Consider the following 24,338-nt stretch of genomic DNA (forward strand, 5'->3'; position numbering starts at 1 on the left):
TATATTTAAAGGGTGTGGCGAGGAAGCATTTTAAATGAACCGCATTTGTACCATATCTCCACATGAAAATGAAATATATATTTTTGGTTGATATGCCTATTGGTTTTTTAGAATTATGTCGACGAACATCAGTTGGTTAACATCAGCTGGTCAACATTGAAGCCTTTCAGATCAGTTTTGACCTTCTCTGTCTCATCATCAGAATCTGAAGGCCAACAGCCTGAAAAAAATACGTTTTATCTTCATGTGAAATGCGAAATGGAGGTTGATTTATTGCTTTCATTTATTACACATCCATACCGATTAATGCCACAGTGATGATGCTCACGTTGATTATTAACCCATCATGATTTTTCAGACACAGCTGGAGGTTATAGGGTTATTCATTGCTAACTTTTCTGGTCGGTGAAAGGCAATGCTGTGTCTGGCCGTGGCTTGTAGCCGCGAGTCCAGGTTCACTTTGACCATCTGTGGAAGACGACACTCCTGTTAATTTTACTGTAACACTTTTAAGTTGCCTGTTTGTGCCCTGTGGTTATGCTGGCCCATTGGGGGGGCTCTAAACCCCGTCCAATTTCAAATAATTTTAAAATCTCAGAACACAGTTTAATTCTGCGCAGTGTTTCAAGACTGAGCTTGTGTAGAAGCTGGATGACACAGATGTGCAGTGACAGAGGGGTTAAGGGGTTAATGTTGTACCACACCCTGTGTTTCCCCACCCCTCCCCACCTCAAACGCTGTGGAGTCAATTAATGAGTGATTTAGTGGATCGTTTGTCCCAGCGTGTGTTAAATGAGGAGGTGTGGGAGAAATAACAAGGCCAACTCCGTGGGTGAGCCACATTTATTTGGAGGCTTGACACCACTCTAATAGGGCCTAATAGTGTGTGAACAGTGTTCTCAAATTTCACAGCCAAAAGCATCAAGCAATATATTTCAAGCCCTTGTGTGCCGAGTAACGCACCTCCTTTGCCGCCCATGCCCGGATGAAGTTACTTGAAAGTCTCAACAATGTGTAATTGAGTCAAGTTCTTTAAAAAAAAATCCATGTTTGTCATTAAAGCAGATGCCTTCCAGCTTGTAAAACACATTATCGAATTCCTTCGGCTGGGGGTTAATGAAAGGTGCGCTGCAGAGCGCGTTCCGCACGTGGAAATCAACGCCGCGGCTCGCTGGAACGCATGCGTCTGTGCCAAAGTCGATCTTAACCTGAAAGATATCTGCTCGGGCTGGAATGCAGGGACGGGGTACCTGGACCATGAAGTCCTGTTTCATTGTTCCCAGCGTTGGAAAAGGCAAAACAATAACTTTGTTCAGAGTTTTTAAAAAAAAATAATAACGATAAAGCTTGCGCACTGATTAAAAACGTTTGTCTATAAGTGCATCGGTATGTTGCCGTGTTATATGAACGTATCAAAAACGTGAACATTGTTTAAGGAAATGGAGCAAAGCGTTGATAAATGCATGCAGAAACATTAAGAGGTGCATGCTTGGAATTTCACCGGAAGATAGGAACACATCGTTTCGAGAACAAAACTCGAGTTCGAGACATCATGTTGGCTGTTAAAACATTCAACATGACGTGCTGTTAGAAGGAATGACGGCGAGTGGTCAAGGCTAATGATGGAGTGACAAACAAAGGCAGCAACATGCCTGAGAGGATGTCCACCGTGGACAGACGAGGCGATTTAATCAGCTGGCGTGCAGTAGCCATATGAAAGTTTGCATCGTAAGATTGAGAGGTGGCAACGGCTGGGAGAAGCCTTCATCCGGCAGTGGATAGTTCACGATGACGACGATGACACCTTGCACATAGCTGATCAAACAGCACCAAAGCAGAGTCGTCATTTGTGCGATGCGAGTGAAAATGTACGAAGTGACTCAACATCCTCGTCTACACAGCACCTCCATAAGCCCTCTTTTCATTTTGGGAAAATGGGCTGCCCTGGATTATTTTTAAACAATATATTTTTTTACCTGCTGTTAAAAGCACAAGTATAGTGCATAAGAAGTCTCATAATCTGATTCCCAGTGGCCCTCAATGAACATTCAGACCACACCGTCCGGCTCAAGAAGGGGGCGCATCAGCTCACCGCATGTGCCGCAGTGGGCCTCCCATGACCTTGCTTTTTTTCGTAAACCAAAACAGCGCCTTTTTAGCAGCTTAAATATCTGCGTCAAATACATGTGCACTGTGCGCATTAAAAGGGTTTTTTTCCCTCTTCCTCCTACTGCTGCTGCTCACAACTTGATCTAATGGATTTCAAGTGCCGACAGTGAGAGCCCAGGATATTAGCGTTCACGAAGAAGCCTGTTTATTTTTAAGGATTATGGCTCTTTTGGCGGAAGTGTTAAAACGTTAAACATAGGCGCAGCGCTGCGCGGAATTGAAGAACCAAATGCGAAGTCTTGGAGTGAGCGTCGCGCGGTTGTTGTGTCGTGCAGGTGAGCGCGCACTTTCTGCTATAATTTTCTGAAAATGCGGTCACTCATTTGTCTTTGCGTCTACCCCCCCACCAACCCCCACCCCTGCCCCCAAAATTTGTCTCTTCAGCTGCTGTGGAAGGGAAAGGAGAAAGCGGAGAGGAATTCTTCCAAAAGGTACATTATGGACATGTAATGTAATATGTAGTCTTATAAAAGAGTAAATCTTGCTCTAAATGGCAGAGTGAGGTCAGACATTGTCTATGGATTACTTTAAAGTTTCTGGCAGCCTCTCCTGCTCTCTCATAATCCTCATTGTGATAAATAACTTGGAATTGCTTAAAAATCTTAATAATTTCAAATTGTAATGCACTGCTTTAAAATACAGTTTTCAATCTATATTCAAAAGTGCATAGCTCCAGTGGCTTCCTAATATCAGAAGGAAGAGCGCTCCAGACGGCCGCAGAAGCGCATCTGAAAGCGCGTGATGCGGTGACCTGGCACCAAATTCCCTCCCGAGCTCTGCGATCTTCTATATATTAAGGTGGTATCACCCAATTCATGAGTGTGGGAGGAAACCGGAGCACCCGGAGAAATCCCACACGTGCCAAACAGGTGGGATCCACATTTGCTGTACCGCTGTCTCCTGGTAAGCCAGGGTATGGGACCTCGATGCCCATAGGAAGGCAGTTTCCCAACCTTTGTGTGATCCACCAACCCTCGCCGCCAGAGTGCTGGATTACAGGCATGCGTCACCACCGCCCGGCTAAAATGTGTAATAGTAGGTATGGATTGTTTCATGTATATGTGTCACATGTATACACGCGCTAATTTTGAAGGTATTTTTTTACAGGAATATACATATGTATGCGAATATAATGTGTATTCCAATAAATACATTTTATTTAATGATGTAAGAGCATTAAGAGATTAATTTTTCTTTTGTAAGAAAGACTAGGATTATTGTAGTTACACAGGAACAATTTGATGTTGCTTTCTCACAATTTAGTTATGGGCGAACGTAAATGTGTGTAATTGAGATATCGGCAGTGCGACACAGTTTCTCGTTCTAATAAACAAATTAAGTGCAGCTACTATAAATTTTACAGCTGTCGTCACACTTTAGTAAAAAACGCTCTGCTAACCGTGCAATCCGGCTGAGTGTCAGGAGTGATTGCAGCTGAGCCACCCAGCTGTTTTAATATACCAGCCTCAAAGACTCTGCTGTCCAGCCACTGTGATTCATATTCGTTGTGGATTTGTTCATAATAAGTAGGAGTGGAAAGATTCGTCCCACCCTGCTGCTATGAATTGTCACGATTCAGGGCTGAGATTGCATTAACAGAATAGATGCTTCATTTAAAACTAGCTTATATACCCGGCGTTGCCCAGGCCAAAAAAATATTTCAAAAGTATTCTTAAAATTCTAACAGCAGTGCGTACTAAGTGTGGTGGTACCTGCTATGATTACAGCAGTGCATACCGACTGTGGTGGTACCTGCTATCACTACAGTAGTACATGCTGACTCTATAGCAGTATTTATCGACTCAACAGCACAAAGTACTCACCTGACAGAGTGGCGTGGTGAGGCCTAGTCCCGTGCAGAGCGTCCGGCCTCGCCTAGATTATCCAGCCAGCCGAGGTGGTACCTTGGCAGGCTGGGACTGGGCTGCTATCCCTGACCCCCCCCCCCAGCCACGATCTCCCCGGCAGCTCGGCAGTAATATCTACGGCCTATAGTGGTAGCATCTAGCGACTGTATAGTAGTAACTGCACGCATCGGGGTGGGGGGGACATGACACAATGAAGAATTTACCTGAGCGTTTAGTGTATTTTTATAGCATTTTTAACGTGAAAGAAAATGTCCCCATCACTCCCACCAAAGGCGTGTGATTTGGCAAAGGCCGTCCCCCCCACCAAAGGCGCGTGAGTTGGTATGGTCGCGCACGTGTCATAAATAAATAAATAAAAATCGAGCGCACAATAAATCGCACTAAATCGATAATTAAACAAATTTTAAGTTGAGGGATGTGAAAAAGCGCTTGCTCACGGCGGGGCTTACGGCGTAGTACCTGGCTATTTTTATTTTACGTAAACACCGTTGGAGAGCCAAATCCTTCACAAGCGCGCGAACACACAAACAAACCCACAAACCCCGCCACAAACCCACAGACAATTTTTTTTCTTTTATATATAGATAGAAGATAGATTGCGGTGAATGGTAGCGCCTCAAGTGGCTGGCACTCTGACGTGAACCCATTAGATACAACAAATACTCATTCTGAAAACAAGTCGAATCTCACGCACGCGATATCATTATATGAATACATCAATCCCTTGTTTCACCCCAAATATAAAGTAATATTAAGTTTTACGTTGTTGATGCTCATTGTGATCTTACACAATAACAGGTAAAGTAAATACGAAACGTAATTTGTATCCGTTGCTTAGAGGTAAAGGGTTTGCATTAACTGTCAATGTGTAAGGGATATGCGAGCCACCCTCACACACCACGCAAACATGAAATCTCCGTACTCAGTATAACACGCACCAATCACACGCACGGGAATACACTAGACGGGGGTCAAGGGTTAAAGGGCACTGATGTCACCCGGACCAGGCGTGCAGGACGAGGATGTGTATTGGGAACGAGGGCGGAGATGGAGGGTTTAAAAGGGGCTGCTAGACGCGTGTTTGGGGTTGGTTTTGGAACGAGTGTGGCTGTGGGTTGAAGAATAAACCAGTGCGTAAACCAGTCTCCGACTCCTCTTCAAATGTATTAACATCAACAACAAAAACCCCACTTATCATCAGCTTTATCTATAATATATCCACTGCTGGATGAACGCCTCTCCCATGCCATTGCCATTTGTTATGACCTCGCGATCGTGCACCTCCTTCGCCGTTAGCGATGCGAAGCATCCCAGAGGACGTCCATCGAGCAGTTGGAGCGATGAAATTGGCCCGTGCGTGGGTTGCCAGGTAGATTCTAGCAACGCAGGACCGTAAGAGATGGCTACGACTTGGGGAGACCGTAATCCTGCATCGGATTGCCCATGGCTGATGTTGACAATGATGGCAGGTCAACAAGTGAAGCGACGTAATTAAAAAAAGTTCAGGGAACCGTTTTTCACTTGGGAAAATGCAATGGCTCAAAATGCCATGACTGCTGGCAAATGCAAACACCGGAAAGTGCCCCAACACCGACACCGCCGCCGGTGGTGGTGGTGAAGTTCGCCGTGGCCCTCGTTGACGTGGCTGTTTGAGAAGATATTGAAAATTGCTGCCCCAAGGTTAGGTACACTTTTAAACATTCCTGTGATAGCAGTGGCTCTCCCTGTGCCAACATACACACAGCAAAAAAATCCCACTCTGCGTGCCCCACATAACAAAGGGATGCTTCAGGTCTCCGCAGCAGCTGCGTATTTTTTGCACGGCACGGAGTGAACGCGTTCTATCCTCTCGCTACACAAAGCGCGGCGGCTTGCCATGATTATAACTCGTTTACTAACTAAGGTTAATGCACTGTGATCATACCATCATTGTCAATATTGATCAACCATGGTCATTCCACTAATGGATAAAGGCCTGCCCATGCCGCTGCCACCTCTAACAATCAGGCGATGTAATAATCCACTGAGCACCCGCACATAATGAAGATTTCATCAATCCGTCTCCTCGGATTAGCGGACGTCTTGTCGGATGCATCCCACTTGTTGGCTGCCTTGGATGCCATTATTCCTGATCATCATCCATCAATCCCTTCTAGTGATGTGTCCGATCATACGTAATGCAGTCTAACACGTAGGCTTTCGTGACCAATATCATCCATAACAGATGTTTTTTGGGTTAGATCGCGTAAATATATAAATGTGTCGTTAAAACCCGCCATCACCCGACACAGCCAACTAGTAAGGGTTGTCACGTAAACAGAACGTGGCCAATTCATCACTAGTACAGCACACCGGTGTGTTGGAGAGCCAAGCCACAACATTTACAATCTGAGTACGACGTTTCGCCAGTAATTACAACTAAATCTTGACTTAAAGCTTTCGTGACTGCAGGAATTCATATTCTTTGGGTTTTTCGGTAAAGTCACGTAGATAGGTTCAAGGAAAATAACAAAAAACTACGACGTTTCGATCGCAACACAAGTGGTAGTCATCAGGAAAAGGGGGCTGATCATTGTTTTAATGCGGTGGGCTCATACGAAATTGATTTCTCAAAGACGAAGGCACTTTGCAAACCCACTGGCTATCAACAAAGATTTGTTCATGAAGCCATCCATATTTATAGACACAGACACAATTTCAACCGAGAAGATGGGTACAAACTGAGCAATCATTGGAAGGACGTTATTACCCAGTTTAAGTCATAACTGGCTGTGATGTTACCAGCCTTACCACCTTCCGATGTTAGTTGTTATTTTCGACTCTCTGATTTTTTACATTAACAGATTAAATTTCTCACTAACACAGCGACCTCGCGCGCCATCCTCAAGGCTGCTGCTTCACGATCTTCCATTAACATGCTAATCTCTTACATTAACATGCTCATCTCTCACATTAACATGCTAATCTCTTACATTAACATGCTCATCTCTCACATTAACATGCTCATCTCTCACATTAACATGCTCATCTCTCACATTAACATCGCCACCTCGGCATGCTCGCCGTGGAGGATGCTCGGCGATCTTGCATTGACATGCTAATTTTTGCCTGGCAGCCCTTTGATTGGCGGAAAGCCCACCACCGCCGCGGTCGCGGCCCACCACTTGCATTGGCATTGGCTGCTGACATTTGGGCTACGCCCATTTCAAACGTTTATAAGCAGTTGTCTTTAGAAGCTAACCCCCTCTTCCTGATGATTGCTTGTGTTGCGATCAAAACCTCGTAGTTTTTTGTTATTTTGTTATTTTCTTTGAACCTATCTACGTGACTTTAACGAAAGACCGAAAGCACACAATTACAACTAGCTTCATCAGGCGACAGCCAGATTTGTGGAGAAGTCTTACTGTTTCGTTCCTTATACAGAGGCATAGATGTGTTGACCACGCAGCTGCGCTCTTGCACAATGTGGGGGGGGGGGTGAGGCAATGTACATTATGCATGTGCATTATGCGAGCCATTTGAACTTGTCCTTCCTGTATATTGTTTATTAAAATAGCCCTACCAACGGTAATCCCTATTGAAATACGCTGCCCTTTGTAGGCATGCATTTAAATAATGTATTATTCGATGATTCGCTTCCACGCAGCATTAAGGCGGTAGCTATCCGAACAGTTAAAGTTATTTTGATTTCTTTCAATTTAGATAGATTATCTAATTAGTCTTGGCTAGTAGTAGCTAGTTTTGCACAAAACTTCAACATTATCAAAATCAATTAAGTGTCCTTGTTGGCACGCGTGTTTTGCTACTGCTGACAGTTGTATTTTGGATAATTTAATATTTCTCTGATGTTCTATTAGTCTCGTGCTGATCATTTGTCCTATTTGCCCAACATAACATTTACCACACGTGCAGTTAATCTTGTACACACCTTCTGTTGATAGCTTCGGTAATACATCTTTTGTACCAGTTATTAATTTCTGTATTTTATGTACCGTGCCAAATCTGACTCGGATGTTTGGTTTTTCCAAACATCTGGCTTGTTTATCAGTTACTCCGGCAATGTACGATATTTTGATCGTTTTAATTACTTGGGCAGTTTCAATGCTCTTGTTATTTGATTTGTTTTTGGTATTCAATGCCCTGTTGATTTGTGCATCATTGTAACCCTTCATTTGCAGCACTTCTTTAACATGTTGAATTTCACTTCTCAGACTGTCACCATCTGACACTTTCTTAGCTCGATGAATGAGCATCTTGATAAGAGCAGATTTCTGTGCGGGTTGATGGTGTGACTCTGCATTCAGATAGGCGTCAGTATGCGTTTTCTTTCGGTAAACACTGTGTAATTTTACCATTTGTACGTCGTCCGAGCAGAATATCCAGAAATGGTAACCTTATGTCAGCTTCCACTTCCATGGTGAACTGGATGGATGGGTTTTTGCGAGTTGAGATGATTTAGAAATGCGTTCAGTGTATCTTTGCCGTGTGGCCAGACCACCAATGTGTCATCAACATATCTAAACCAAGCAGATGGTTTTAGTGTGCTTGAAGCTATTGCTTTTATTTCAAAATCTTCCACGTACAAATTAGCGATCACAGGAGACAAAGGAGAGCCCATTGCTGCTCCTTCCTTTTGTTGATCGAAGTTACCTTGCCACAAGAAGTTAGTGTTCTTTAGACAGTGTTCAGCTCGTCTTGGGATATATTTGGCTAAGCCTTGGTTCGTTGCCAGAGTGTCGAGTAATTGAATTGACTCGTTGACCAGAACCCTCGTGAACAGAGAGGTGACATAAAAACTTACGAGAATATCATTAGGGTTAAGCTTAATATCTTTAATTATATTTACGAGATGTTCAGAGTTTTTGATGAACGAAGGGGTCCTACCGATGTAGGGCTGTATTTGTTTCGTTACGTATTGTGCTAATTTGTACGTGGCAGAGCCTATTGTACTAACTATGGGTCTTAATGGGACATCAGGTTTGTGAGTTTTTGGTAGCCCATAAAGTCTTGGTGGTTTTGATGCCCTTGGTTTGATCAGGTATTGCTCTCCCTTGGGAATTGATGACTTGGCAATGATTGCTGTTGTTTTACGTTCCAAGGTGCTGGTTGGGTCTCGTTTAATTTTAAGGTAGGGACCTTCATCGAGTAAATCTCTGATTTTATTATAATCGTCCTCACGGAGCATCACAACAGTTGATCGGCCCTTATCAGCAGCAAGAATTTTGATATCTTTATTTGCTCTCAATTCTCTTAAGGCTTTTGCTTCACTGAAGTTAATATTTGTTTTTGGCAATTTGCTGTTCTTAATAATTTTGGCAACCTCGTGCCTAGTCATCTCAGCTTGAATATGGGGGAGATGTCTAACTGCTGATTCCACTTCAGGAATGTACGTGGGACAACAGCAAAGTTAAGACCTTTAGACAGGACTGAAACCATATCGCTGGATAATTCAATGTTAGTCATGTTGATAACCGTTTTGTTTATAAAATGTTAATTTTTAGTTCAGAGTTGTTTGTTAGTTGTCAACACATCTACGCCTGTATATAAGGAACGAAACAGGTGGACTTCTCGACAAATCTGGCTGTCGCCTAATGAAGCTAGTTGTAATTACTGGCGAAACGTCGTACTCAGTTGTTAAATTGTTGTGGCTTGGCTCTCCAACACAGCGGTGTGCTGTACTAGTGATGAATTGGCATGTTCTGTTTACGTGACAACCCTTACTAGTTGGCTGTGTTGGGTGGTGGCGGGTTTTAACGATACATTTATATATTTACGGGATCTAACCCAAAAACCTCTATTATGGATGATACATTATGCACTTGAAATATTTAATTGGGAAATCTGTTTGTGCAAAGGGAATCAAACATCGCAGGAGTAAAAAACGGTAAATCAATCACTTTTTGTTTACATTGGCATTGCACCCGTAGAGCCCTGTGTGATGATATGGTTCACATTGTTGCAGAATGAATTATTTTACTATATAAACTGTGGAGATGACACTCACATGCTGGTTAAGCTGGCACCATACCGTGCCAGCTTAACATGCTTTCTAAAAAAAAAAGCCTGGCAAAATTATTTTTTCGAGAATTTAATCTGTGTAAAAATACATGTACGTTATTCATTCACCTTTCAGTGTGATTAATGCCAATGCTGGGTGGAGCGGTGGTGCAGCGACCTGAATTCGAATCCGGGGCACGGCTAGCATGAGCAGTGAGTGATTTCTTGAATCCCCCTTCACCAACCAGCACTGTCTCACGGGAATTGGAAGGCAGTGAATCGACAGAGGGATGTAAATCATCATTATTGTTGTTGGTGTCTGCTCGTCTGAATGGCAATATTTACTCGAGCCTGCTAAGTAAATTTACTCTCGTGCGTCAAATAGTATAACATACGATTGGACCGCGTGGCTCAAACAACAAGGCCTACAAGAGTACACAAGTGGGTCGCTTCTGTAACGATATTCCCCGCTTTAATATTTACGGGCCCGCAGTAAACTTCCAGTCCCTGGGGATGCGGCAAGCACGCTTTGCCCGCCGCTGGTTCGCATGGGGCCGTAACCGTGCGTGCGGCTCAACGGAGCTTTTGTTTCCCGTGAATGAACCTGTTGTGAGCGCATCCCGCAGGTGTAACGCGAGCGGTCGTGCCCTCCGCAGAATGGGAGACCGGGCGAGGTGGGGGGAGAGCAGCAGAAGAAGGGTTTGTCAGCTTCACGATGTGAGATCGCAATCATACGGTCCATTTGAGGTCCATTTGATTCCCCCCCCTCTCCTCGCCAAAAAAAAATCACTGCCCAACGGATTGATTGAGAGGACGCCGTTAGCCGCAGACATTTACAAGTGGTGTTTAACCTTCGGGAAACCTAAGCGCACGTGCGCTTTAACGGTAATAAAACTGAGGTTTAAAGGGGATTGTTTTCTCTTCCTTCACTCCCGTTGGTCTACCTGTGAAGTGTAACCGCGTTTTAAATGGCAGGTTAAACAAAAAGGCCATATATACTGTTATGTAGTTAATGACAAATAAGTGGTCAAAACAGCTGGGGATAGATAAATGTTTATACAGAGGACGTGTGTGCCATGTATGATGCATGTCATGTACGTATGTCACACAGAAGGTGTGTATGGGTAATATGATTACGAGATAAGACAACATTGGTCATCTGAAGGATAGACTGTGGTCATCCGATGGAAAGACTGGTCCTCACCATTAGATTAGGATTATCCACCGATGGCTCAGGGCTGAAAATGGAGAGGAACAATGTCCAATTCTTAAAAAGCCATCAAAAGTCAATCTCACGTGAAGAAAAAATATTATTTAACTCAATATATTAATTGTTGTTATGTTACACTTGATCATCCACAATGGTGCATAAAAGTTTTTAAGTTTGTTGTTTTGTGTTGGTCAGGCTCTATAACTCGATAGCATATAGCAACACAGGAACATTTGTTTAACAAATGAGACTCAGAAAGTCGAAACTAATGAATTTCCATAGGGTAATGGTCAAAATGTAGTATTGTTACGTGGGTAGTCTGAATTTTGGTCCTCATTATGACAGTACAGTGGTACCCCGGAAATCGAACTTAATTCGTTCCAGAAGGCCGTTCGAACACCGAATTAATTTTCCCCATAAGAATTAATGTAAATGACATAAATTGGTTCCAGACACAAGAAATATCTCATTATAAAGCATTTTTACATGAAGTTTACAGTGATTACATGAATAAAATCATACAAAAAAAGAAAAAAACACAATAAATAAATGGAATAAATGAATAAATATATGGAATAAATGAACATTGAACTTCACTTTACCTGTAGTAAGGAGAGTTGATGGTTTGAGTGGAAGGTGGTGAGGAGGAGGTGGTGGTGGTGGTGTTATTGTTTGGAAGGGAAGTCCCCTTCCATAATAATGTCGGGTAACCGCCCTTCTGGGGTTCTTTCTCTTTTGTGCCTCTTTTCTGCCATTAACTGTGCGTCACTTGAGCTCTTTCTGACTAAAAACGTATCTAAAGAGGTTTGTTTCTGCCTCTCACACGGTAAAACCTTTGTCTGGGCAAGCGTCATGCACGCTGGCCATACGCGTCTCAGCCGTACAGGTTCTTTCAAGTCGCGATTGCCCCGTTCGACTTCCGAATTTCGTTCGGTTTCCGGGGCAAAAAATGTTCGGAAATATCGTTCGAACACCAATTTGTTCGAGTTATGGTGCGTTCGATCTCCGAGGTTCTACTGTATAAGAATAATATTTAGTTTTATATACCATCGCCGTTCATGCAAATTACACCTCACAATCACTGAGGAACCACAGACAAGCTGCAAGGTAGCCAGGTGTTAGGATGGCACCAACAATTTACAAAGCTCTGCTGTTCCCTGTAGATTAAAATATTTCTGCCAATTATGATACATAATGATTAGAATCATAATTATTCCAATGAATGAGTGTTTATACATGTTACACATTCGAACACTTCGACACATTCGACCATTATTGAGCCGTGACATCGCCAACACGTTGGCGTGTAGCATCGTATCGACAAGGCTCGTTATTGCAACTCATTTCTCTATGGGTCGTCTGGCAAAAACATTACCAAGCTGCAGTATGTACAAAATTATTTGGCACGTGTCGTAACGGGTACTGCAAGATCTGACCAAGTCCATCCAGTGCTCGCCGAGCTACGTTGGCTCCCAGTTGTCAAAATAATATATAAGGTCACACTCATTACACAAAAGTGTTTGCCACAAATGAACCACAATACCGTCAAGAGGTATAAACCACCACGCAAACTACGGTCATCCTCGTAGCGGCTTTTGACTAGCCATTTAACAAAAACGGTCACTGCATTGTGCACTTTCAGATGCCCCTCTGCAGACGTCTGGAACACTCTTCCAATATTAGGAAGCCACTGGAGCTTTGCGATTTTAAATCTAGATTGAAAACTCATTTCTTCAGAACTGCTTTCTGTGTTTAGTTTGTTGTCCTTCCCCCACACATCCAAAACGTGGTTGGCTACGTACGGTGTGAAAGAAGTTCAACATATATATGAGAGGAAACCAGAGTTCTCGGGGAAAACTGAAGCCTGCATGGGGGCGACACTCTATCTCATACAGAAGGGACAGATGATATTCGTCCGCACTTTTCCGTACCGCATTCTTCTGGCACTCCGACGCTCATGGGGAGGAAGTTTCACAACGTTTGCGCGATCCACCAACCCTCACCTCCACATTGCTGGATTTTCGGCATGTGCCACAACCTCATGCCTGCTGGAAGGCAGTGCAGCAAAATCGAGAATTATTGTACTTCCCTCACCTCCGACCAGCACCAACCCACACAGACCAACGTGATGAAGGACTGTATGGACAAATGACCCTCACTGCCTGCAGTGCATGGGAAGGCCCTCACCCAGCAGTGGATTGACACATGGGCTGTACAAGCACGTGGCATGTGCTTGCCCGTAAAGAAAATCAATTTTCTGTTTCAGTTAATTAGTGCATTATCAGTGGGTGTGTCATAATGCACGCGATCTCAAGGTGAACTCTGATTGGGATTCCGTTGTCTCCCGTGAGGTCGTGTCGAACCAGCATTGGTCCAGCGAGGATGTGAGTGGTGGAGCAGATAGCCTCTGGCTCGCTGTGACTTGATCAGACAGGATGAGGATGGCAGGATGTGCATACTGACAACTGGCATAGGGATCACTGTGATGCGAAATTATTTTTTTTCCGTTGAGAGGCGGTGAACTGTAAACTATAAATTATATAACAACTTGTCCATCCTGAGTCAAGGCTTTAATTATCCAAAATGTCCGAACCGTGTGATGGTGGCTCAAGGCTTAAACAAACTGGTTTTCCAAGAACAAGCGCTGACGAAATGGGTGTGCACAGTGGACGTCTATGGTGATATTTTCCGCGTCACACAAATGGCACACAAGCCATCTATGTTTGTGTTTGTCACATGCGTGCTGGGTTGTCCCCTCTCCTGTTTGTACTACGTTGTTGTGCTGGTGATTTTAACAGTCCACTCACTTGAGCCGTACACTTGTATAAGTCCAACGTCGCATATACATTTTTCTCTCCAACCGCAATTCCTTTTCAATGCATTTTGGATTTAGCATTTTTATTTGCACATTTTTTTGCACACCGATAAATGCCTTTGGGGTGGCTAATGTGCGTCACGCCGTCTTCTCTCTGCATTTCCACAATAGCGCTCCCCGTCTGTGCGGTGACGCAGGAACCCCGCGCGATTAGCGTCAATCTCACATGAAAAGGAGGCATTTCGGTAACTTTCCAAAGAATTATCCGATTCACAAAATGGGAATAGATTTTTTTTGCAAACCTCTTCATAAGTCAAGATGTGCACCTTAAACAGCTGTCATAATTGAAGCAACCCATCCACTCCTTTGTTGCTAATTTTAATCCCAAAACGTAACCCTCCGCCGTTGAAGATGCCTTGTTGCATAAGTCTCACATTGCTTCGCTTGAGTCAAACATTTAACACAAGCATTTGAAACGCTTCTCTGAAACAACGCAGATGCTCAGACCAATGAGCAGCCGTACTCTTGGGTATTTTTCCGGTCATCAATAAGCCCAGCTGACATGTCGAGACAAAAAACAAAGTGGGTGAGGCATAGACTCCCCGTTCTAATATTTATTGCAGTGTTGAAAGTAACACGAGTGGCATGAGTTACACTCTGTGTAACAACTTACACAAGAATATACGCTTTGCTGACAGTGTATATATCTATACATGGTGGGGTGGATGGTTGGTGTGGGATGCAGGCAATGGTTAGTGCACTGTATGACGGTCAAAGCTAAAATCAGTGGCGAGTGATATCTAATCCTATCCTTGGGTTCCCTTCTTCCCCAGTCTGCAATGACCAGCAAGTGTGGTCAAACAACCACCACGTAAGGTATGGGGAAGTCTTCATCTTGGAGTATAGGTACAGCATATAACGTATCATACATGAGTGATGTCCATTTTATATATGTATGTATGTGTAACTTCTTTCGCACCATATGTAACCAACCATGCTAATCGGAGGTGCGTGGGAAGGACAACAAACTAAACACAAAAAACAGTTCTAAAGTTACGAGTTTTCAATCTAGATTTAAAAGTGCATAGCTCCAGTGGCTTCCTAATATCAGAAGGAAGAACATTCCAGACGGCCGCTGAAGTGCACAGTCACTATTAGAAGCCCACTTCCTTTGGACGTGACCATCCATCCGTCCATCCCTCCTTCCCTCCTACCTCTCCCTTCAGCCAGCTAGCCAGGGATCAACACTTGTTTTTCTAATATAGTATGATAGCACTGCCCACGTATTTGAGTGGGATCAATGGCTGAGTTGGAGGATGGGTAGGGGTAAAGGTCTGACGTGAGCACGACGCACTAACCCAGCTCAATGATGTGGGATGCAGGCGACGCAGACGTGCGTGGTGATTCCACCACCACGCATGCAAACTTGCCTACATGCTAGGAATCCAGCCAGGCAGGCAGGCATCTAGCCAGGCAGATATTTAATCCAGCCGGCAAAACTTTTTTCGATGTATGGTACAATAGTGCAGATTTAACCCTCATTGGACTGTATCATGAACTCAGTGAAAATAATTAAATTCATGTTCTCTGTCCGTACGTATAGGATTTTGTCGTGAATTGTGAATTATTAATAAAACTCTTAATGGTTATGATGGTAATGAGTAAATAATATCTGAGAGTTTGCATTAAAATTATTAAGCTTATGTCTGACATTCACACTTACGTGTGAAGTGTATGGATATATTACACTCAGAATTTATGCACAGTTTTTTTTATTTTCATGGGTGTTTTTCCAAGAAATAATATATAAGAAGACATGGCTATTTTTAGAAATTGGTTAAAATCCAACTGGGATGTCCCTGTTGGGCCAATGAGTGTGTTGCACATTGAGAAGCGGGTTACACTAGGCTACCTTGCTAGGGAAAGTATGCAAAACCAGTTTTGCCAAATTCGCAGCAGCATTTTTGCATTGATGCGCAAACGCTTAAAGGCTGAGATGGATAACCGAAGGTGCGTATGGGTTTTTTTCCTTCTGCTCCAGGAAGTCGTTTGGGTTTTTTTCTTGTCAAACACACAGGACACAGCTATAGCCATGCACAGTTGCTTTCCTTTGTTAAGTGCAAATGATGCTTCCCACCACTGTGCTTGCAACCAAAAGGCAAAGGCAACAAGCGCCACGTGATAGGGATATTTTTTTATTCTTTATATATTTTTATGACACCAGAGCCCAATACAGAACGCGCACATCAGGGAGGAACATAACCAGGCCACTTACGAGCAACAAACTGGGGATAGGGCCGGCAAAATGTGACTGGGCTCGCTGCCCTACTCTCGTATGGGGCTGACGATTGGGAACATGGTGTTTTTAAGGGAGGGGTAGATGAGGAGAGGAAGGGTGAAGAATGTAGTGATAGTGATATTTTATCACTGCCCCTCTTCAGTGGGCGCCAGCGGTGGTCTTGTGGCTCCAAGTTGAGGAAAAGTAAAGTCCCGCCATGGGTGTTCGAATCTCAGGTGATAACGTGTGCGGGTGGATTCACTGAGAAGCTGGAATGCGTTGTCATTGGCTTCATCATCAACAATGCTCTCTCACATAGAGATCCACAGACTCGTACAGAGACCCATAGACTCACATAGAGACCCATTGAGAAACTGGAATGCTCTGGCAGTGGCTTTCGGGGCTTTATCATTACGGCTGTCTCCCACAGATTGGGCACACACAGCCCACGCAGCTTCCCAGGTGAACTGGTCTGGTGGGAGCCCAGCACTGATGCAGCAGCAGCATCATCATCATGTTGCCTTAGTGTTCCTATTATTAATTAGACCACCTGCACACATTGTCACCTGAGACTGGAAATTCCAAAGCAGACTTGTTGCCCCCTCAACAAGGATCCACCACTATGACTAGGGAGTGCATCTCATGGATCATGCATTGTCGACCACTGCTCTAGTGCTTGCTCGGTCGGCAGCATTTTAACCTGGGTCGAACACACATTTTTTGGCATTGCATTTCCTTTGAAAAGAGACGTGAAGGGAATGTGTATTGTTGACATACGATAGCTCATTATGACAATCTGTAGCCAATGACATAGTTTCACTATACTTTTAGAGTCCAATTTTCTACCAGTGTAGCATTGGTGTGGGAGTGTAGTAATGCCGCCGTGACTTTTTGCATTATACAAAACCATCACCAGTTCCTGAAGAAGTGCATTGAGGTAATCTTGTCTTCGGTCACCATCAACCACAATGCAGGACCCACAATGCACCGCTTCAGGAACAGCCGATGGTGTTTGTACAAGGCACAAAGGCTGAGTGCATTTTGCACAGTTTTGCAATATTGTTTAAAACTTGTGGTTTTCCGGCATGCATTGTTTTTCATGAGAGTTAGAGTACTTACGTGACTTGCAGAATTCCCAATCATGATGTACATTCGTCTTCATAATGAGATACACACACACTGGTTGCATAATACAAACGTGAGTTATGCACAATTAATGTGCATGCAGTAAAAATATAAATACTGGAGTTACGTTTAGCAAAATTCACAGTATCACTATGCATATAATTCACATCACTGTGCCTTACACCAATCGTGAGTGCCAGATGTTTGTGTCAAGGCCGATTTTAATTGTTTTTCACCAATATGGTCATTGTTAAGCAACTCTCGTGAGTGTTAACTCTATAAACGGTCAGCTATTAAACAGTAATAGTTACTCGGTATCCAACTCTGTAACCGTTGTAACTGTTGTTCTGTATCATGTAACACATGATCACATACTTGCACAAATACACGAAAGAGCCCTGTGGTCAGAGTTCAAATATCCCTTAAAAAGCATTGGTTCACGGTTGCTTAGGTACACAAACACTCCGAGTGTCCACGCTCCATCGCCTTTATATTTGGCTTTTGTCTCTCAAAGCGAGGACACGGTGCAAGGGAATGGCAGAACCGTAATGGCAGCTAGCTGTCAATGGCGTGCCCAGCAAGCATGCGTGCCGTGCCAACCAGGACCCTCTGGTTAAAGCCGCGTGTGCTGCCTCCTTCTTAGGCACATTGAGGAATCAATCAATCATTCATCTATTTAGGCATTCATTTATTACCACTATGCAAGGGGAAAAAATGTCTCTTGGAAATTTTGAACGTGGTCTTTGTTGTGAGGTTTAGTGGGGTGGAGGGGGGTGGCGGTTTCCTAGCTCTTAAGTACCTTTTTGGTTTTATTTATCCAAATGATATTCCATATGTGCTCTTGGCATGATTAATGGCGCATACATTCTCATTTGAGAAGCTGGCGGTGAGCAGTGTCACCATGCCTTTACATGTCAGAGAACGGCCCTATAAGATGACATCATCTCCTTCTAAAGTCACTGCAAGAGGCCACTTTATCCCCTTCAGGAGCGCACACACACTTTCTATATTCCCCGAAGTAATTGCATGTCAAGTTAATTACATGTCAATCATATCAACATTTTCAATTCTCAGAGCTGGAATATGCTAAATCAAATGACAACCGATGTTTGACGTGATGGGTTAATTGACCGGGCTGATGCCATCGACTCACTCGCCGCACGAGAGAGAGCCGTGTTTGATCGTCGTGGGCTGCTGAAATCCAGATTCAAACTCGGGATCTTAGTGGTGGCAGCTCAGTGCTGTCTGATACGATGCCAGCCGCCTTAAGCCACATGGACACCTTGATCCTAGTTAGCGAAAAAACTGTGCCAGTCACGTTTAACAAATAATTTAGCATTATTGTATTAATCTCTCTGTGGGAAGCTCACAGCTAGTATAAGATTTTCTCTGTTCTCATGCACGAAACTTTAGTTTTAATTGTCTCAATGAATGCTGATGTCTTTCGTTCACTCGTGTGTATTTAATTTAATTTGGACACAAATTGCTGTCATGTTTTTTTTACAGATAATGGGAGAAACTAACACTCACATCACGTGGCCCTCAAAGTTGAAAATCGGAGCCAAGTCAAAAAAAGGTACGAGTATTTTTTTCCCTTCTGCTTCATCATAAAGTGTATCGAATCATCGTGCCCACTCCGATAGCTTTGCAAGACATTACATATAATTAATGATAATTGTTTTTATTTAATTTAATTCGACCCACCATGACTGTTGTCCCATTGTCCGGTAATGTGCGTCTCTGGATACATTTCCATTAAAAGTGTGGTGGCAACAAGTATTGTCAATGCGAGGCCATTAGTGAAGATGATTTTGCATTATTTTTTGGGCCCTTGTCGAAGTGTTTGATATCTGCTAGGGGCATGTGACAAATGCATACCTGACGGCTTTTAAAGAGCTACACAGAGGCCCATTTTTAACTCAGTCCCCCTGACAGCAATTATCACTTTATTGAAGCACGGTGCTTCTGGGGCCCTACCTTCCCTGGTGGGACTCGGGGGGCCGTGAGAGGAAGCGGCCACCAGACACATAATTGCATGATCATTTGTGGCCTCACTTCCAGCCCACTCTGGCTGCCACTGACAAGGCCTCCATTGTATTACAATGGGTCAGCCAGCCACCGGTCGGAATGTGCCTCAGCTCACATACACATATACGCGCACACGTCCACACAAAGACACAACTCCCCCCCCCTGCCACCCACCTCCCCGTTTCGCCTGCATAGACTGTTAGGGCAAGGGTTGTTAGCGAGCACCTATTAAGGCTGGCATGGCGCCTAAGGGGATCGTGATGTCAGCATGATGCCCAGTTACCATTGTCTGCCCACTGATCTTTACATACTGCACCGGGTACTCATTTAAGGATGAGTACCAGGATAGTTTCAAATAAGCAATCTCCAATGATGTAAGCCATTAGTAGCTGCGATCGTAGCGGCGTGCTTAAACAACTGTGCTCCCACTCTATGCTCACACATGCATGCACGTGCGCACAAACACGTCTAATTACATTGTAAACATTGATTTCACACATGAAAACTTAATGAGGACAGGCTGTCAGAGTATGCATTGATTTCTCATCTATTTATTCAGGCTGTGTTTTCCACAGCGATTTTAATGATTCACGCATACATTCGGTGGCGCTCGGAACCCGGTGAGCTGAGTTAAGTTCCCGGCCACGGCTAACGTGAGCGGTCAATGATTATATTTATCTGAACTGGTGCTGTACCTCCCCTTTAACAAACTAATTCTGTCTATCGTGGTGAAATATTATTAACAATTCATTTGTCTGAAACGTCTCGGAAAGGCTTCATCCAACAACGGATTGATTAAGAGTCATAGATTGAAATAATTAAATGCTGACTTAAAACTGCACATAGAAAAACTACAGCCATGTTCACAAACGCAGACATGCTCCCACACCAAAGGTAACCTGCTGACGCACACGCACTCATGAATACTTACGCACACCTGCATTCGCGCCTGTGTAAATATAGTGTGCGGGCTTTACTGTGGCATGGCCGATGGAATTCCCCAGCTACGCAGGTAGATTACGCATCTACTCTCTCACACACATGCCTGCATTATGGGCCGACTGCATGGCTATGACAGGGTGTGGTGCGGACCACAATGTACAGAATCTGTGCCTTTGTCTGGTGATTGGCAGAAGCCACCAAACTTGACATTGTCGAAGCCGTGCCGACACCTCCGGTGTTCCACTCAGCTGGAAGAGCTGCGTTATTTAACCCTCGCTTAGAACACTCGCCTCCATTTATGCCTTACGATCGACAGGTGAGAATAAAACACTGAGTAACTAAACCTTGTCCGCGTGGGATTAGGAGGCGCTGCGAGGTCTCTGTAGCGCCGCGCGCACACACACACACGTGTCTGCGAGATCCTTGCCAGGACTTGGAAGGAGTGCCGCCCTCATCGTGTAACCGAGACGCGCACTTCTCGATGGGGCTGAATGCCGATGCGAGCGATCCTTCGCTCGTCTTTCAATCGCGCGGGGAAGCAGCTGCTAACCCGAAAAATTTGGCACGCATTTGGATGAACCGATAATAACCCCCGATTATATATATATATTTCACATGTTTCTGATTATTTTGCTGAGTGATGACCTTTATACAAAACAGGTGATGGCTAATTGAAATACTTCACCACACTGCTCAGTGTGGGTTGGTGAAGGGTGGGTTGGGGGGGAGGGGTTGAGGGGGATAGGCCCATTTAGATATGATTCTCCATTGATGTTTGCCATGGCTGGGAATCTTAGATGGCCTGGTTCATAGAACACTGCACTAACCACTGCGCCACCACTCCATTACTTTTTAAGCCACCATAAAATCGCTTTTCGTTCACGATTTTAATGTGAATTCAACAAATGAAAATATCTTAATTACTGCATTCACTCCACTAATTCGCATATTTATGGCCTATCAGCACGCATTCGCTTTGCGTTAATACCCACAATTCTATTGTAAATCCAGTTTCGCTGAGCTCATTGTACAAGGAATAAAAATACAATTATGTTCCGGTCTCATTCGGTAAATATATTGTGTAGGCAGTAGCCATGCTGAGCCTTCCCTGTGTAGGGTGGTGCTCATATTGAGCAGAGACCCCTGTGCATGACAACCATGAAAGGGGTGTAAGCCAGGGCTTATTTTCAGCAGGGTCAGTCAGGGATCAGTGACCCGGCACACCGCATCCAGTAGACCTCTCACTATAGCTATGGTTACTAATCACGTGGCACCTACTCCAGTCAACTAGCAACCTGGAAAATATTTCTACACCCAGTACACCACATGAAGTGTACCTCTCACTATAGATGTGGCTACGAGTCAAATGGCACCTATTCAATTCAAGCAGCGACCTAGAAATATGTTTTCACCCGGCACACCACATCTAGTATACTTATTGCTATAACTTTGGCTACTAATCACACGGCACCTACTCTGGTATACCATCGAGCCATTGAATATGAATTGAAAAAGTAAGCCCTGTGCATCATCGAACGGCCGTATTTAACTCACGGGCTACTCACTCACGCTGTCAACTGTGGCGCTTCGATGAGAGAAAAGGGGGGGGGGGGGGTGGATTAGAGCGATCGTCCGACACACAGCGTGCTCCCAGAACTAATACACAGCCGTGTTTCGCAAGGCAAAGAATTCCTCCTGCCTCTCGGGCCGTAGGAGGGAATGCATTCCTTCGGTGATTTCTTCTGAGCCACTTATGTGGCCAGACAGGAGAGACAAATTATGACTATTGTCACACAAAAAAAATGCGCTCCCATTTAGGCTTTGCAGTCTGTACGTGTTTGTGCATTACTACTATAATGAGCCAAGAATGTCTGTTTGTGTGTCTCGCGCGTGACGTCACTCCACATGCCGCACCCCCCCCCCCCCTCATTAATATTCATGAGCGGGTGGATTTTTACATTCATGCAGAAGAAAGAAGGTCGAGCGGAAATATTTATTTTCGCAAATTCGCTTTAAGTTTGACGTTTCTTTATTGAAAGTGAATCTAATAATTAATTATATGCAGCGACAAAGTGGATTTGGTGTCTTCATTTCTTCAGCACTTCAGACAAAACCAGTGGCGGCTCCTGCAAAATCTCTCAGGGGGGGCAAATGTCTGGATGATTTATAAGGATAAGGTCCACACATGCAAAGGATAAATTAACAGCTTAAGCATGTAAAGGCAACTTCACTTCTTTAATATTAATGAAAAATAAAGTGACTCTTACAATACATCTTGTTTGTTTCTATACTCACTATTAATACAATCCACTCAAGTTTCTTTTATTAAAGATTCCATTAGGTGGCAACAAATTATATTGTTGGATGAAACGTGCTTACGTATGATGACGTAAGCACGTATGATGACGTAAGCACGTTAGGGCGAGCCCTCCCGGAAGCCATAGAGAATGCATTGCAGCGCCCCCGTTCGAAAAAAAACATTTTTGAATGTAAGTCTATGAGGCCACTCGGGGCGATTCTCAGCTGGAGGGAAATCGCCCAAAAAGAGGCGGTATTCCACAGAACGTAGCATGACGCTGATTGGACTATATCCAGAGGCTGACAGTGACGGCTAGCGTGACTCTGTGGTTGAATGACATTGGTGGTGCGTCGCCCAATCGCCCTAATGAAGAAACCGCCCCTGGACAAAAGGTAAGTCTAATTTATGCTTCTATATTATGGTATAATAGACATTTCTCGGCGATTTTCCAGATATTGTATCGATTTCCAATTTATTTCAACCCCAGCGACCGAAAGCAGAAGATAATAAAGTATCAGAGCAGTGAATTTGAACAAATTGAAGGTCAGTTATATACAGTGCTACAGTGACATGAAGTGAGGTGTTTTATGACGTAATTTTGTGCAAGATTCACTGCCATTAAATTTACACAAGATACAATTATACTCTGCAAACATTTTTCGTAAATATTACAGCTTCCGTCCTTTGACGGGCAAACAAGCTAGTAGATAATTATAAGAAAGAACACGAATTATTGAAAAAGCAGTTTGCCGTGTTCAAAATCTATTTAATAAGTTCAAATTAATGTATATGAACTGTCTTTGGAAACGTTACCTGTTCAATATACAGGGTGTCCATGAAGGTAAAATATCTGAGATCATTATGATGAGACAGTACTCTTAGCCACATTGATACTTCACAGTCCACAGACACACAAACTTGAACTAATTATTATCAATGCACAAACACGTACAGACTAAATGGGAGCGCATTTTTCTCATAACAATATTCATCACCATGACATTTGTAACGTCCATCGTCACTAGATTTGTCTCCGGTGTGCACCAACATCTCGAAAGGGATGATATTGAATGCTTCTGATGTTATGTTGCTCTTGTAGATTACTCAAGATTTTTATTTATTTAAGAATGGGTTATACCTTTATGAACGCCCTGCCCTTGCAATACACACTATATTAATACACCGCAGACCTTGGATAACTGTTCATCGCCTGGCTGCCATCCCACATGTGGTTCCTTGTGCCTCCGAGTCGCTCTCTCTTCGAGAGCGAGCGATCACAAGTCAAATCCATGATTATCATTACTAGAAGCACAGCAAATACCCACCATAGTACCCATTTGCACGAACCGTGTTTGTAGCTGTCAAGGTAAAAACACGCACGCACGCAGTTCTCGCCCACGCACACTAAAGTGTAAATGTATGCGTTAGCACCGCGCCAATTCACGCGTTACAATAGCGGACTGAATGGCTGTCTGGAAGAAGAGGAGCAGTGTGGAGACTCAGCCTAAGCTGGCTATAGCAGGGTTCACTGCGCACAGTAAGCTGATGCGCACGCACGCGCACACGCACGCTGTATATACACGACGACGGTGACGACGGGGTGACGA

General features: G+C 43.9%; 1 protein-coding gene across 3 annotated transcripts in view; it reads left to right on the plus strand.

The window, feature by feature from the left end:
• The window catches only part of BICC1 (BicC family RNA binding protein 1), a 106,458-nt gene that overhangs the window by 27,451 nt on the left and 54,669 nt on the right, over nucleotides 1–24,338 (plus strand). For all 3 annotated transcript variants that reach the window (XM_078597657.1, XM_078597656.1, XM_078597658.1), the window contains exons 2-3: nucleotides 2,554–2,600; nucleotides 18,969–19,038. In XM_078597657.1, coding sequence (XP_078453783.1) covers nucleotides 2,554–2,600; nucleotides 18,969–19,038 — 117 coding nt within the window. The remainder of the gene's footprint in view (nucleotides 1–2,553; nucleotides 2,601–18,968; nucleotides 19,039–24,338) is intronic.

The sequence above is a fragment of the Lampetra planeri genome, chromosome 9 (genome assembly GCF_965212315.1).
Source record: "Lampetra planeri chromosome 9, kcLamPlan1.2.h2, whole genome shotgun sequence".
In the NCBI taxonomy this organism is placed as follows: Eukaryota; Metazoa; Chordata; class Hyperoartia; order Petromyzontiformes; family Petromyzontidae; genus Lampetra; species Lampetra planeri.